We start from the raw sequence: 17,026 nt of genomic DNA, 5'->3' as shown, positions 1-17,026 counted from the left end.
GTGGCTAGGCCCTGGGGGCGTGGCTGGACTATTGGGCGGGACGAGCCAGCTTAAAGCCCAGCTGAGGAGCAGCAGCTCACACTGTGGTGGCTGCTTTACGTGGAGGCATGGAGGAGTGCGCTTGCCTCTGCAGCGTGGGCTCTTCACAGGGACGTCGGTGTCCTCAGAAGCGCCAGCGCCCAGCTGAGAAGGCAGTGGCCGATGGCAAGCCGGCCCTGGCCCCGGCAGAAAAGCACGTCGAGGCGGACGCGGCAGCGTGGTGCTGTGCTGGGAGTGGAGGAGTCGCAAGCTCCATGCCGCCCCCGCCAACCCCGCACTGCTTGCTGCAGGACCTGCCGGTGGAGATGCTGGTGGAGATCTTCGCCTCGCTCCCAGGCACCAACCTGCCCAGCCTGGCCCAGGCCTGCACCAAATTCCACCAAATCCTGCACACCGACAGCATCTGGAGACGGTGCTGCCGGGAGGAGTATGGTGTTCGTGAAAATTTGCAGAACCTGGAGATCGGTATGTCTTATCGAGAAGTCTATGCGAAGCTGTTCCACCCATACAGACACATTTTGGGATTGTGGCAGCTAGATCATTTCGATAGAACACTGCTGAATGTCGTGGTGGACGGCTTATGCATTACTGGTTGGAGGTACGGGCCTTCCCTTGACACCCATGTGGATGACCCAATGCATTTCAAGCCCTCGTTCAGAATTCGCCTGACGGAGAGGAAATCAGCCACGGTGGAGTGCATGGAAGGCCTCAACAGCAGGCCCCACCACGGCCACATTCTGATTGAGAAGGACAGGTTCACCACCCTGTGTAAGATGACAGACCACCAAGCGGGTTCACTAACGTGGCTTTGGGGAGGACAGAGGTGGGTGCTGGTGAAGGAGGACAGCCTGACCTACCGCCGCCTCTACCTCCCGCCGAGCCACCCGACGACCTCAGGCCTCTTCCAATACAACTACGATGCCTTCGGCCTACAGATTGCCATGCTCAGCTTCCATGGGAAGTATGCCAGGGTCACGAGGGTCACCGGAACAGCCAAGGCGTTAGAGATCCACCTCATGCGCCGCATCCAGCTGCGAGATGGCGAGATCTTCCGCAACTTCAACGAGCTCTCCCGCGTGGTCCAGGAGATTGACGAGCAGGTGACCGGGGAGCGGCAGCAGCAGCAAGAAGACGGGACTGAGGAAAGCCAGGACCATGGCTGGCAGAGCCCTGCCAAGCCCAGCGTGGGGGAGTTCGGGGCTGCAGCTGCGGAGGAGCAGCCTGTCCCGTTTGTTCTGCCTGTGGGCGTGCGCTCAAGACTCCACAACTACCCCCGAACCTGCAGGATGTGTTTCTATGGCGTGGACACTGTTACTGATACCTTCTTTGAATTCACATTCACCAGTCGCTTACCTGGAGTCTTCATCCTGTTTGATGAGAACCACTTCGGGTTCATCTGGCTCCAGGCGGAATACTTCTTCCTGTACCGCAGAGTCCAGAACACCTTCCAGAATGTGGAGGCACCATCCCCGCAGGCCTTCCTGGAGATGCTCAAGAACATTCAGTCCATGCTCTAACCGGTTTGGCTCAGTGGATAGAGCATCGGCCTGCAGACTCAAGGGTCCCGGGTTCGATTCCGGTCAAGGGCATGTACCTTGGTTGCAGGCACAAACCCAGTGGGAAGTGTGCAGGAGGCAGCAGATGGATGTTTCTCTCTCATCTATGTTTCTAACTCTCTGTCCCTCTCCCTTCCTCTCTGTAAAAAATCAATAAAATATATTTTTTTAAAAATAAATAAAGGTAGGAACAGAATGACTGTGAAATCAAGGGAAGTGTAGAATGCTGGGTAAATGCAGATATCAATTCTCCTTTTCCCGCTCTTGTTGTCCAGGCATTTATTCTAAGATGTTTTCTTACTAGCAACAGTGGTGGTCATCATGGTGGACCTCAAAAGGATGATACTCATTCAGTCAATGACTTCCCATTGTTCATATGTCCAACTGTGCTTTGACTTTTCAATTCTATTCCACTTCCATGTGGTGTAAGATGACAAAACCCTATGTTTGTTGGGTCTGAGGAAAAGTAGCTCTAGCCTCTGAATACATTCCTGTGCATAACTGTTGCTTGTCTTTGCACGACCATGGACTAGAGAGGAGTAGTCTAAGAGAAACCTAACAACTTCAAGGATTATTTAAAAAGAAGTAGCATCTACTATTATATGCACTGGCATATTTAAAAGTATAAGGAGTATAGTGAGCCAGTAGTTCACCTTTATTGAGTATTTATTATGTGCAGGGAAGTGTACTAACCACTAATAAAATGCAAAGATATAGAACCAAGGGCTCTTAAAACTGAATTTCTATTCTTTGTGTTAGTTTTTTTTCCCATTTAATAGGTATTTATTGATCACATTCAATAGATGGCACGCTTTACTAGGTGCTGGGAATACAAGACATGTAATATTTAAAGTTGCAGACCACCTATAAATAAGAGCAAACCAGTGTAGTACAGAAGGCCAGAGATAGGCCATGAAAGGGAATGCACAGCTGGTGGCTGTTTACATTAAAGCTAACCTGGAGAAGACTGAAGAAGAGGAGAGATTCCAGGAGGAGAAAGCACCTATGAGAGCAGGCATTTGATGTGGATGCAGTAGAGTATAATCGAGTATAGGCTTTGGAGCCAGAATGAGCTGGAAAAAATATTAAAACTAAGAAGAATTTGGAGTAATCAGCATGTTTACAAAATCGACAGCTTCTTTATATGCGCATTATACCTAGTTAGAAAATGTTAAATCTATTCACAATGACAATAAACTAGTAAGATAGTGAGATATAAATTTAACAATATAAGTGAACAGGACTTATGTATTTGAAAGTTTAAAAACATAGAATGAGATTTTAATAAGTAGAATGAGTTCATTGTTCTTAGACAGTAAATTGATATTCTAGAGATTGCAACTCTCTAAATCATGTAAATTCAATATTGTGACAATAAAGAGAATAAAGTGATTGTAACTTCAACTAATGAGAAAAGCACTCAAAAAGGCAGAAAACTTAAGAAAAAGGAGAATTGAAAGCCCACTTATATTACAGTAAGATTTATAGTTCATAGAGTTTCACTACAGAAGATAATTGTATTATACTTTCTGAGAATATAGATATATCAGTGTATAAAAGAAAGGAAGCTAAACTATAAAATAAACCAACACAGATGTGAAAATTTAGTAGTATATGATGATAGTGGAAAACCTGGGTAGTTTGAGAAAAAGCTGAAATTCTACCTCAGACATTCTACTGAACACACAACATACACACATACCCTATATCCTATACCCTAGATCACAAATTTAAAAGTAAAAAAGACAAAAAAAAACTGTTCCTTGGGAAGTATGGGCTTTTTTTCTATAATATTTCTGTGGGAAGCTCCAGACACAAAATTCATACTCCATATATTTAATAAATGATACATTTGACCACATGAACATGTAAACATTCTTGATGATAAAAAATATTAGTCAAAATAAAAGTACCAGCCTGAGAAAGATATTTACAACCCCTAATGCAAAGTCCAGTTTTCTTATTGAGAACTGTGTTCATTGTGTTCACGTCTTCCCCTCGTTTCAGCGTCTCTGGAATGAGGATGTCCGGAAGCTTCCTGGTGTCATCTGTAGAAACAGATGGCTGTGGGAGGAGAGGGAAGGTTGGGATATCAGACTCCTTTAGCAACATTCCTGCAGTTGGCTGGGGTCAAGAGCAGGCCAGAATGTCAACAACATTCAATGTCAGCTTAAGAGCCCAGCCCTGCAGGCTTTTAGTTCTTTGAGTAACTGATCAAAAGAAATACTTCAATACCAGTCCTCTGATTGCACAGAGACACCGTTATATGGAAAACCCTGAACACGGAGGACTCTGTTGCAATGATTCTGAAGAGTCAGACGTTGGAGAAATTTGGTTTATTTCCTGTCTATATGTGAGAGAGTGAAACATGACAAAAATATCTGCCTACTTAAGGGTAAAAGGATTATTTAATATATTCAAATTAAAAATTATAGCTGATAAAAAAGCACTGTTTCTTAAAGGACAGATTTTTTGGTTACAATTAATGATGTCTTAGATTTGATGAAATGTGGAATATAATGAGCTTCTACAAATCAATGAAAGATAAACAAGCCAAATTCACATTTAAATACAAATGGCACTGCCCTAACCGGTTTGGCTCAGTGGATAGAGCGTCGGCCTGCGGACTGAGGGGTACCAGGGTCGATTCCGGCCAAGGGCATGTGCCTTGGTTGCGGGCACATCCCCAGTGGGAGGTGTGCGGGAGGCAGCTGATTGATGTTCCTCTCTCATCGATGTTTCTAACTCTCTATCCCTCTCCCTTCCTCTCTGTGAAAAATCAATAAAATATATTTTTAAAAAATAAATACAAATGGCACTGAAAATGAATTTTCAAAACACTAATACCTATTAATGTTTTGAAAATTAAAATTAAAACAAAAATGAAATGCCATTTCACCTATCAGATTCTCCAAAGATCAAATATATTGTGGGTGAGGGTATATATAAACAGACATCCTCAAAGTTTTGCTGGTGGATTAACTCTAACAAATTTGATTGAGTTCTATCAAAATTAGGAACACAAATTTTGACAAGCAATGCAGTATTACAAAATTATCCAAAGATATATTCATACAGATATAACCCCAGAAAGAGGGTCCCTGCATTGTTTTTAATTGTAAAAGCATTTTTACTGTTAATGATTGGTTGGATAAATTATGGGACATCCAATCAATGTAATATCATTTAGTCCTTTCAGTGAAGCAGATGTTTTTGAGTTAACAGAAATATTTTCAAAGTATATTTTTGGCAAAAAGATCAGGTTCAGAATAGTACCTATGTATATATAAAGTATGCTTTCATTTGTGGAGAAAAACAAATAAAATATATATTCACACAAACACACAACATTTTAGAGCAGCGGTTCTCAGGGGTCGCGACCCCTTTGGGGTCGACCGACCCTTTCACAGGGGTCGCCTAAGACCATCGGAAAACACATATATAATTACATATTGTTTTTGTGATTAATCACTATGCTTTAATTATGTTCGATTTGTAACAATGAAATTGGGGGTCACCACAACATGAGGAACTGTATTAAAGGGTCGCAGCATTAGGAAGGTTGAGAACCACTGTTTTAGAGGAATATGCCAGTGACAGTATTATTTTTCAATCAAAACGCTAGTTCCAAAAAAAAAAAAGAATAGACAAAAGGTCATGCGACATTTTGGACTTTTAAGTAGCTCCCAGCACATGTACACAGTGACTCAGAGCTAGATGATGAAACTGACATCTATTACCTTGAGCCTGTTTAAGGTCTTTTATTTTCTTGGTGTGTGCATCCTGCCAAGAAAATCCCACTCCCATACCTTTGCAATTACTTGGTCTATTTCAGCCGAAGGTGACTGCTGTGCTCAGTGCTCTGATCATTTTTATAGGCATGTCAGGGATTTTTCTGTTGAAAGATGCAGTTCTGGTTTTATGGTTTGGTTTGGTTTTCCTCTCTGCATGAGCTCTCTCTTTGGAAATATGTCATGGGGTTCCACCCATGAAAGGTAGATATTTCTATTTTGTCCTCCCTGTGCTCTCAGACGTGTTGCTGTCAGGGATTGCCGGAGGAAGCAATGTTGTCACTGCGGCTGGAATGTGTCCTTTCTTTCTGGTGGCTGTTAGGACAAGCACTCTTATTTTCACTCTTGCCTGAGTTGAATGATTTATGACTGAACTATTTAATTTTGGGCACACTTGACATTTTTTATCTGTCGTCCATCAACCCTTTGGAGTTACTTTGCTTGGTAGATTGAAACACTGTTTCATTCCCCTGCAGATATTTTCAGTTTTCCTTGTCAAGGAAATACAGCCCTGGGGTTACCCACGAGAGTTACCTGAGAGGTAAGCAGTCGGCTTTCAGAGGTAGGCACAACCAGGACACTGCCAGGAACGTTTGTGAGGAACGATGTCCCTGCTAGCATTAAGTTCTTACAAAATAACTTTTCTTTTTCTTATGCATTTTACTTCTGTCATAATGGTAAAACTAACCAAAAAAATCCTAGAATTATCTTACCTTCCTTAGAAAGTAAGTTGTATCTATAAGAAACCCAAAGAAATAATAAACATTTGCTGTTGTCATGAATATAGGTGGCTTTGTTGGGCTATGATAAAAGTTGTCCTGCTTTAATTTCAGTTCTTTAGCTAAAAACATTTCAAAATTTGTATTTACAATGGAACATTTTTGCTCTAACACTCCACAATAGATTACTCCTTCTTTCGTGAATGCAAGAGAGTTAAACCTCAGCAGCCTTTGTAACATTCTGACAATGAAATCGGTAAATGAATCCGATATTATCGATTCTTAAGGATAGTTAAGAAATCTTGGTTATCCAGTAATCAATGCGACAAAGCCTTTCGTGTCTACATTTGTTCTATTTAACTATAAACTGAAGGGTTAATTAGGTTGTCTGACTTGACCAGACACAGATTTACTGTTTTACTTCCTAATATTGTTAGGAGTGTGTCTCTGGCCTGGAGGCTTAATGCCGAAAGAGGATATGACACGCTGCAACGTTAGTTCATCATGATGAGTAGATACTGGAGTGAAAACAGCTGTTCTCTTTAAACTGAGCTAAAAGTAAGTGTTAAGATATCTGGCTTTATTATTGGGCCTGTTGAGCTGTGCTCCCTGGTGTCCAGAAATCGGTGCAGAATTAATCACCTTGTCCCTAGCAAAGCTTCTGAGGCAATGTTTAAAGAACAAAATTCGGGTTTTATTAAGCCCGGGAGTTTTCTAAAACAAGAAAATGGAACATATAAAGAAAAGATAATTTTTCTTTCCATTATGTAATATGTAATTGCCTCTTATATAAGGCATATTTTGGTATTAACATTATGTTCTCTTCACCTCCTTGTGTCCTCCTTAATGGCAGAAAACCTCTTTCATATTAGAACACATAAGACAAATCACTTCTCTAAAGTTTGAGAACCTAGAACAGCGGTTCTCAACCTGTGGGTCGCAACCCCTTTGGCGGTCGAACGACCCTTTCACAGGGGTCGCCTAAGACCATCCTGCATATCAGATATTTACGATTCATAACAGTAGCAACATTACAGTTATGAAGTAGCAATGAAAATAAATTTATGGTTGGGTCACAACATGAGGAACTGTATTTAAAGGGCCAGAAGGTTGAGAACCACTGATCTAGAAGTTATTCCTGTCCCCAATTCTACTTTTTAGGGGATATACTGTACTTGAATTGCCCTGAGAATCTTAAGAGCATACCTTTATTCATTCAACATATATCTGTTGTGTCCCTACTATGTACCAGATTCTCTTCTGTGCTTTGAGAATACAACAATAAATGAGATAAAGACTCTACTTTCAGAACTTATATTCTACAACTAATTATAATCTTCCATATACTCAGGAACTAAGACCCTCAGGAACTAAGACCCTCTGTTCCTAGTTGAGGTTTCTTAGACTATCACTTATCATTTAAAAATAACTTATTGGAGCCGAAACCGGTTTGGCTCAGTGGATAGAGCGTCGGCCTGCGGACTGAAAGGTCCCAGGTTCAATTCCAGTCAAGGGCATGTACCTTGGTTGCGGGCACATCCCGAGAAGGAGATGTGCAGGAGGCAGCTGATCGATGTTTCTGACTCTCTATCTCTCTCCCTTCCTCTCTGTAAAAAATCAATAAAATATATATATTAAAAATAACTTATTGGAAAGGCCCTCTTACACATTCCTTCCATATTTTATTCCATGATCTCTTAACACTTTTAGAAAGAAAATTCCCCGGAGTCTAATTTTCCTTTTTCTATTCTTAAGAAGTGGAGAATTGCCCGTGTGAGGCCTCTATAAAAAACGACTCTTAAACTGGAGATCTTACTAAGATGCAGGTTGGGATGCACTGTCTCTGGCTGGGGCCCAAGGTTATTCTGCATTTCCAGCAGGCCTCCAGGGGTGCTAAGCACTGGTCCATGGGCCAAGCTCTATACAACAGTATGGGTTAACTGTACTGCAGGTCCCCTCTATGACTCCATGACACAATTCTGTAAACTTCCTTGTTAATTTCACTCTTCACAGTAAAAATTGTCAGACATGACTCTCCAAGGTAGTGGTTATTTATGAAGAGCCCACTGCACAGCAGAGGCAATACGCATCTTTACGGTGAAGATTATGGTCATTCAGTGTAACATGGTTGTTAAAGAGTTTGGGATGTAGAATCAGAAAGTCCCCATTAACTATGGAACATTTAGCAAGTTACTTAACCTCTCTAAACCCGTTTCTTCAACTGTAAAGTGGGGGTGACTGATGTTACTTGCTACATAGGGTGGTTATGGAAATGAAATGAGAGGATGCATGTAAAAAGCTCACTTGATTTCTGGCATGTGTTTTGTGTTTAATAAATGCTAGCTTTCCCATTATTATAGTATACAAAGGCTATAGAAGATAAAAAAAATAAGGAGGTGTTTTGTTTTGTTTTTATCCTGTCCTTAGAGAAGACATAATTTGGTGTGTATGTTAACTAATCCAAGGTGGAGAGAGACTGGTAAAGAAGAACAGAAAGTGCAATTGGAGCCAGGAGAGGACGCAATTATTTTCACTTTAAGAACATGACAGCGGGCCCTTACTGAGAACCCCCTGTGCATCAGTCTGTCAGCGGCCTAGTGCTTTGCATACGTTATTTAATCCTCACAATAACCCTGTGGTAGGTTAAACCTCCAATCTCACTTACTAGAGAGGAAACTGTGAAGAGAAAGATTCACTTGCCCATAACTAGGAAGTAGTTGATCGAGATGTCTGACTCCAGGATCCCCACCTACTCACTGCTTGTGCTATTCCGATCTAAAAGGACAAAACTGCCGTAGCCGGTTTGGCTCAGTGGAGAGCATTGGCCTACGGACTGAAGGATCCCAGGTTCGATTCCGTTCAAGGGCACATGCCCAGGTTGCAGGCTCAATCCCCAGTAGGGGATGTACAGGAGGCAGCCAATCAATGATTCTCTTTCATCATTGATGTTTCTTTCTCTCCCTCTCTGGAATTCATAAAAATATATATTTTTTAAAAAAGACAAACAGGGTAGTCTCTGAACTGGGTTTTAGCAACAGGCAATCCCAGAACCATGGTGTGAAAAGGTGATTGTGAAAGAGAGTACAGTGGGGCCTTGACTTACGAGTTTAATTCGTTCCGTGACGGAGCTCGTAACTCAAATTACTCGTATGTCAGATCACTTTTCACCATTACAATGACACGTGATGCTGGGCTGATGTTGTGGTGTTCACTGTGACGTTCACTGCGCCAAATAGCGGTGGGGTATCTGAAGCTGGCTCGTAACCCGAATTTTAGCTCGCAACTCAAAGCAAAAAATCGGCCAAGAGATGGCTCGTATCTCGAAAAACTCGTTAGTCGGGACACTCGTAAGTCAAGGCCCCACTGTATAGGTACTGCGAATGGCATGAGCAAAGGCAGAGACTGGAAAATGGGAGTAATTAGGGAAAAGAGAAATATTTGGATTGACTGGGGCCTGCATTAATAGAATTGAGTGAATGGGCCAAATAACTTGTATTCTCTGATATTTACTAATATGACATTAATCTATAGGAAACAGAGACTGTTTTAGGGCTTCTTGGGTTCCCACTAATGGTGCTGTTTAGAAAAGACAACCTCATTGAAAAAGACCATAAGGCCTAGTAGTTAACATGTAGTTAGGAAAAATGTTCCCTAAGGATATGAAAGACCTGCATTTTTCTGTGTTAGATTTCAGTGTAATGTATGCTTTCCTTTCCAAATGAATGGTTTATTCATCTATATAAACTTTCATCACCTAATGCTGCTGTAAGAAGAATAAATAATATCTAACTTCAGCAATTTTCTTTGTTGTAACATTGGGATTATTTGTTCTCTTACTCAGCTTAGAGAATAGGCTCTGTCTAGTCTGTTTTATTATCTTGGAACTTCAAAGACTAGATCTAAAAAGCATAGCTAGCCAATTGCTTCACTGTTTTCCTACTCCTAAAACTAACTCACTCTCTGTCTCTGTCATTCCCTCCCTCTCATTGGGCACGCAGACATGATTCAAGAGACTTAGATATGTTTCTAGCTATACCATTCAATATGTGAACAATATTGGACGAGCAGTTTTATGTTCTTTGGATCTATTACACTGCAGGGATAATGACTTAACTAAAGCAAGGTATTTGAGGGTAACATATGAAAAGTATTTTTCATTTATCAGGATAACATTTTTTGTAGTTTTAAATGTTATTTTATTTCTAATAGTCATGATCATTTTTTCCTTTATAGATGTTATGTCCTAAGAAAAACAGCAGATAAATAATACCCTAAGTCTTTTTGTATTGACCTATTATTTTTGGTTGTGAACCACAGTTAGCAGTGTATCTGGCACCAGGAAGTAACTTTTAAAGTGGTAAAGAGCATGTGAGTAAGAAGCAGGGTTTTATAAGTTCTTAAGCTATGCTTTGCCTCTGAGGATCTGGGATAAAATAATAGGTAGGTCCTGTAGTTAAGAAGAGAAGTGGTTTCTAAGTAAGTCACAGGAAACCTCTTGGGACACATAGAAGCCCCATGGAATAGAAATACCAGAAATCAACTTTACAGACAAACTTTAGCTTATTAATAAGTTCGGCTTGTTTTCCTTCCTGCTGTTTTTAAGGTAGATAGAATACAAGGAATCCAATAGAAATTCAAAACTAAAAAGCAAAAGTTTGCACTGACTATTAAACTATAATTGGATGGTCAATGTTGACTGGTTGGTTGCTCTCAAACTTCATGGCACATGACAGCCCTGCTAATTTCTCAGTAGTTAACCTATTAAAGCTCACTCTGGATTTTTTAAAAACAGGTTTCTTTGTCTTAACTTTTCTTCTCTAGCAAATTAAAGGACTAAGCTTATATGTCCTTAGACCTACTGTCATTTTGTAGAGTGTAAATGCTTATCTACTACAGAAATGGCATAACATCTACAGAAATTCCTTGATTTCTTATTGTTAAAACTGATCACTCTTAGATTTTATATATAAGACTTTCTATATAATATATGTATGTTCATTTATTCTGAAACTACATTCCGTACAATGTTTAGATATAGATGCCTCCTGGGGGAAGAAAATCTCAACTTTGGAGGAAGGAGAAAATAGAAATCCCAGCTCTGGGCTAAAGGGAAACCACACGGCCAGCCTCTGTTCAGAGCGTTTTATGGGAAGGACGTCCGGGCCAGGCCTTGGATATGCTCAAGGCAGGGACGAGCTGTGACTATGAGGCTCCTGGTGTTTGTGATACACCTGAAGAGCGTCTGTCCGGGGTGGATCAATCTGTGGTTTCAAGGAGGAGAAATGAGTAACTTTGCATCTATTACCTTCTATGTAGGTCTCGGGACCTTTTTTACACTCTTAAAAGTTAATGAAGGACCCCAAAGAGCTTACTTTGGAAGATTTTAGAAGACACAGGATCCACAAGCATATATTCCATTCGCTGTCAGGATGATGATGGCAATAGAAGCTCTGGAGAATTTCACTGTAAAAGAATGAGTAGCAAAGGCAAATAACATCTCAGGACTTACCTTAAAATAACTTGGCCTGATGGACCTCCAGGCGTCCCAGATGACGCTTTGAAAACCACGGCTAGAAGCATTGTCTGGAGAAACAAGTTTGAACAAAGAGAACTGCCCTTACTGAGTTTAACAATATGGTTCACTGTATTCATTGGGAAAATGTTTCATTTATGGAAAAATGTGTTGCATTCACCTTATGAGAACTGTGTGTGTGTGAGTGTAAATTTTTTTTTTGAAAGGCTAAGAAAGCACATCTCTCAGAGGTGGGGGGTCCTGCACAGACCAGACTTTCGGTCTCCTGAGTACCAGGCCACTTCCTAGCTGCAGTCTCCTGCTGACTCGCACAGAGGTGGTATTATCATTCTATACTCAGGAATCAAATTAGGGGGTGGGTGAATTACAGGCTTGAGGAGAAAGCCAGATTCCCAGGCCGGAAGTTCCTCTGAAGGTTCAGGAACCAAAACCTCTTGAAGAGGGGTGGCGACTTGCACAGGAAAGATTAGGATCAGAAGTTCCCTCTGACAGAAAGGTAAAAGCTAGGAAGGGGAGTTTTCCATAATTGCTTTTCCTTTTCACTCCCAAAAATGTCACATTTAGCATACAGTTTTAAAGATATCTCTTCCCTCCTACACACATCTTTGTTATAATACTACATTGTAGATATTCCTGATTTTTCAGTAAAGTGGAGGTTTCAATATGTAGAGAATAAAGTTCAGGTGAGAGAGAAAGGGCAGCATCATCAACTTCCCTTCCGCTGAGGTCAGCCGGCTGACACAGCACAGTGTGCAGGGCAGCCAGCCTCGGCTTTCCTTTGAACTCTGTCCGTCGGGGGTACAGTGCATAGACACAGAGCTGACAGCAGAGCGGGTGCTGGGGAGCGGTTATGGGGATAACTGGAGAGTGAGACTAACCCACTTCCCTTTTCAAATACACGAGAGGAGGCTGACCCCTAAAGTTGCTTGCACTGTCATTCTCCTTTAAAAGTGACTTCCTTAGACATATCTTGGCAGTTGCAAATCAGTATCATCTTTTGGCCTTGAATGCAGATCTGAGACTCACAATCTTGAACAATATGAAAATCTAGCATGCTGGTTTTGAAGGGATTTCTCTTGCATCTAATTTTCAATTGATTGTCCTTTTTCACCTGCCAAAATGCTTTCTTGTCTCTCAATTATAGATTTAAATGGCAGGTAAATTTGTTCAGTATCTGTGCTAATAAGAGAAATAGCAGAACTACTGATCAAACTATTTTAAAAACTCTAATCTATAACCTGTGATTTATTTCTCAGGAACTGGCCTCTATTTTTGGTTAAAGGCAATGTGATAAAAGTCAAATCTCACATTAAAAAATGATGTATAAAGTACCTGGCTGGGTGGCTCAGTTGGTTGGAGCGTTATCCCATACACTAAAAGGTTGCAGGTTCAATCGCCTGTCGTGGTGTGTACAAGAAGCAACTGATCGATGTTTCTCTCTCTCTGCCTTCCTCTCTCTAAAAAAAACAAAAACATATCATTGGATGAGATTTTTTTAAATGTTGTATATCTATCTCCTTTTTAATATAAGGATAGATATCCTAATACTTAATAAAAATTTATTTTATATTTAAGGATATAAATCTTCAATTTAAAAATATAATAAAACACATTATAAATTAAATATATTGAAACGTACTTTTTAATTAAGAGTGTCTACAATAGCACTGCTGGCAGGTAATATTACGTACCACATTCTATGCAACCATTCAAGTCTTCATCTCCCCAAAAATGTAATTACAGATCCAGCTGGCATTCAAAGCAAGTACTGTAGCCACATCTGCCTAATGCGTTTTATTGCAGCTATTCAACTTTTAAGTAGGGTGTTATAAAATATGCTAAAAATAAGTCATTCTTTATTTTTGTAACTAAAGTATAATTATTTTGCTATTTCAGTGGGCATAAAATTTAACAATTCCCCTGTATACAGAGTTCCAATTTTAATTAGTGCTATTTCAGATTACTGTTAGAACACTTCTTTAATAGTTTCACTCCGTGGTACAGTCTCTTACTTCTTCAATATGGGATATGAATAAGTGAGAACATTCCTTTTTTTCTCCCCTTTCTAGTGTTCCAAAGCAGGAGTTAATCATAAAATAACGGACTAGTAACACTAAAATATTTTAATGCGTCAAGGCAATTCAAAACTTCAAGTCCTTTTTCAATTGAGGTATAGTATAAATGAAATATACTCAAGCATACATAGGTGTCAGTATCAGGAAACATAATGAAACTACTATATGATAGTATCATATTCATCACCCATTATTAACATTCTTCATCAACTCATAGTACTTAGTGCTGACATTCAGCACTTCCCTTATTTTCACCATATTACATACAAAGCTTTTGCTGTGAGATTTTAATTAAGTAATCAGGAAACCAAGCTAAAAGCTGTTCTACTTTTCCTCAGAAGGAGAAATAACAAAGTCAGAGATACAGTGGGGCCTTGACTTACGAGTGTCCCGACTAACGAGTTTTTCAAGATAGAGCTGTCTCTCGGCCGATTTTTTGCTTTTGATTGCGAGCTAAAATTCGGGTTACGAGCCAGCTTCAGATACCTCACCGCTAGTTGGCGCAGCGAACGTCACAGTGAACGCCACAACACCCAGCATCACGTGTCTCACTTGTTCACTGTTGATTTGACATACAAGTAATTTGAGTTACGAGCTCCATCACGGAACAAATTAAACTCGTAAGTCAAGGCCCCACTGTATATCAAAAAAAGAAAAACTTACTCTTCATGGAATCCTCTGAAGCAGTTTAAGATAACTTTTCCTCCTATAAAGATAAAAATATCACAGAATGTTTAAAGTTTCTTCACTGTTCTTTGAGAGAAAAGTAGAAAGGAAACATTAGCAGAGCAACTAGAAATCATATTAATACTGTGTTAATATTTCATTGAGGTATTCCTATAATTTGGACTTGTCTATAGAGTTATCGGCAAAAAAAAAAAAGAAGAATAACTTAGAATCATGGCTGATTTTGTCTAAAATCTCATGAAGTTTTTGTGCGTAACCTAACCATAATTGTTCAGAACTAATAAATTAAATATAGATTTGTGTCGAATAAAAAGGTTTTAAGATGAAACCTTTAGCAATAATTGTAGGTTTGTGAAAAGAAAACTTTGGGGAAAATTTTTAATGTGTGGTCAAGCTGCTAAGATTCAAAATGGATCAATTATGTAAATGGATTTAAAATATCAAAAGTAAGCTGATGCAAATTTAGAGTTTGTTCCTCTTTCTGTTAAAAGGATGAAGTTTTTTGGACTGTGGGTCTGCTCCTGATAAGATATTGTAACAAGTTTTCTGCCTAGAAAACAAAGATTCTATCTTTTATCAAAATAACTTCCTGGGTTTTATGTTGTCTTAATCGGGTCTTTGATTATGTAAGAAAACTCAATCCTTTCCATAGGAAAAGTTATGCTCTCGTTGACTTTCATGAAAAGGCAGCAGCAAGCCGAAACCGGTTTGACTCGGTGGATAGAGCGTCGGCCTGCGGACTGAGGGGTCCCGGGTTCGATTCCGGTCAAGGGCATGTACCTGGGTTGCGGGCACATCCCCAGTGGGAGGTGTGCAGGAGGCAGCTAATCGATGTTTCTCTCTCATCGATATTTCTAACTCTCTACCTCTCTCCCTTCCTCTCTGTAAAAAATCAATAAAATATATTTAAAAAAAAAAAAAAGGCAGCAGCAACCAAATGAAGCCCTTTCTCCTTCTGTGAAAATGACCTCTCATTGCCAGACTTTTGCTGTCAGGTGTCCTTGTAACGTGGCAGCAGTCTGCTCCTGAATCAGGGAAATTAATGTGGGTCAACAATGGTTGTGCATTAAATGAATAGACAGGGCCTGGGCACCCCAAGACGGCTGCTTGCTTCTTCCAGGGCCCTGGCAAACCTCATTTTTTCAGTTTTGGCATTCTTTCATGTACCAAAAGCATTTAAGCTAGACTTCATTCAACTGCCACTCGGTATGGGTTATCAGTACGCTCTTGTTGTTGGGTGTATATTTTCTGGAAGGGGTGATGCTTTCCCCTGCCACGAGGCTAAGGCTATTGCCTTCACAGTGACAAACTGTGCGAAAATGTTTCCCACTTGGAGTATACCTCAAGGCTATTTACATACATAGTAGCCCCACCACATGCCATGGGATGGTGGCTTGGGACTTGTCACTGCTTTCCCTCCCAGCCTCTGATTGTGGGCTCATTACATGGATGACATGTTAACCTATGAAGATTTGCCTCTGCTGCAGAACACCTTGCGGCCTTGCTGAACCACCTACAACAGTGAGGATGGGCAGTAAATCCACAGAAAATTCAAGGTCCAGGCACCGCACTAACGTTCTTGGGAGTCATATGGTCAGGTAAGACCCACATTGTCCCTGAGTCTGTCACAGACAAACTACAAGCCTATCATTACCACGAAGTGTGAAAGAGGTACAGGCTTCTGTGGGAATTTTGGGGTACGGGTGAATAGTTATACCCCACTTAGCATAATGCCTTCAGCCATTATATCACCTGGTTTAAAAGGGCCCTATATGGGGCTGGGGAGCCAAACAACAGGCTGCCTATGAAAAGGCGAAAATACTGGTCAACTAGATTAAAGCCCTTGGAATCCCCCAGGTGGGGTTGACATTTGAATCAGATATTTCAGTAACCGGGGAAGGCATGGGCTGGGCATTATGGCAAAAAATAGCAGAGAGAGAGGATATCCCTTGGATCTGGGTCCCTATCGTGGAAGGGGGCAGAAATCGGTTACACTCACTAGAACTGCAATTACTGGCAGTGTATATATAGATAGTGCTAACACGGGCGGAGCCTCTTACCAAAGAGCAGCCAGTTACAGAACTTCCCTTCCCATCAAGAACTGGATTGACAACATGTTCCACTGAACTGCATCTGCCACGGCTCAGACTCCTATGCTGACCACATGGCGAGTATTCCTACAGCATAGGAGTACTACCCTCCAAATACTGCTGCTCCTATCCCTGTGTCAACCCCTGCAACCTGCAAAGAGAAGAGGAAAACTTCCAGCCGGGCCCTGGGACACCAATGGCTCAGCCGGGGTATTCCATCTACCCGGATGGCAGCTTCCACCCAACCATCCACTGACACTACCTGGGCTGCTTTACGAGCTGTCTGGTTGGTCATCATACCTGAACCTTGGCCACTGATCCTGTATACTGCCAGTTGGGTTATGGCTTAGACCAGTGATGGCGAACCTTTTGAGCTCGGCGTGTCAGCATTTTGAAAAACCCTAACTTAACTCTGGTGCCGTGTCACATATAGAAATGTTTTGATATTTGCAACCATAGTAAAACAAAGACTTATATTTTTGATATTTATTTTATATATTTAAATGCTATTTAACAAAGAAAAATCAACCAAAAAA

General features: G+C 40.7%; 1 protein-coding gene and 1 long non-coding RNA gene across 2 annotated transcripts; one reads left to right on the top strand and one right to left on the bottom strand.

Annotated features, from left to right (window-relative positions):
* The first annotated feature begins 103 nt into the window (after positions 1–103).
* On the top strand, positions 104–1,899 carry LOC102251248 (F-box only protein 31). The gene is made up of 2 exons (XM_014547292.1): positions 104–1,506; positions 1,871–1,899. The coding sequence occupies exons 1-2, from the start codon at positions 108–110 to the stop codon at positions 1,897–1,899; spliced, it is 1,428 nt and encodes a 475-aa protein (XP_014402778.1). The 5' UTR covers positions 104–107.
* A 1,293-nt stretch (positions 1,900–3,192) lies between these two features.
* On the bottom strand, positions 3,193–16,808 carry LOC106727739. The gene is made up of 4 exons (XR_001363970.1): positions 16,461–16,808; positions 14,377–14,419; positions 11,615–11,688; positions 3,193–3,659 (listed from the first exon to the last, which is right to left on the bottom strand). It is a non-coding gene; the product is annotated as an uncharacterized LOC106727739 (long non-coding RNA).
* Between the last annotated feature and the right edge of the window lie 218 nt (positions 16,809–17,026).

This window comes from Myotis brandtii, unplaced genomic scaffold, assembly GCF_000412655.1.
Source record: "Myotis brandtii unplaced genomic scaffold, ASM41265v1 scaffold470, whole genome shotgun sequence".
Taxonomy (NCBI): Eukaryota; Metazoa; Chordata; class Mammalia; order Chiroptera; family Vespertilionidae; genus Myotis; species Myotis brandtii.
Note: the sequence above shows the minus strand (reverse complement) of the source record. Positions and strands in the feature narration are given on the sequence as shown.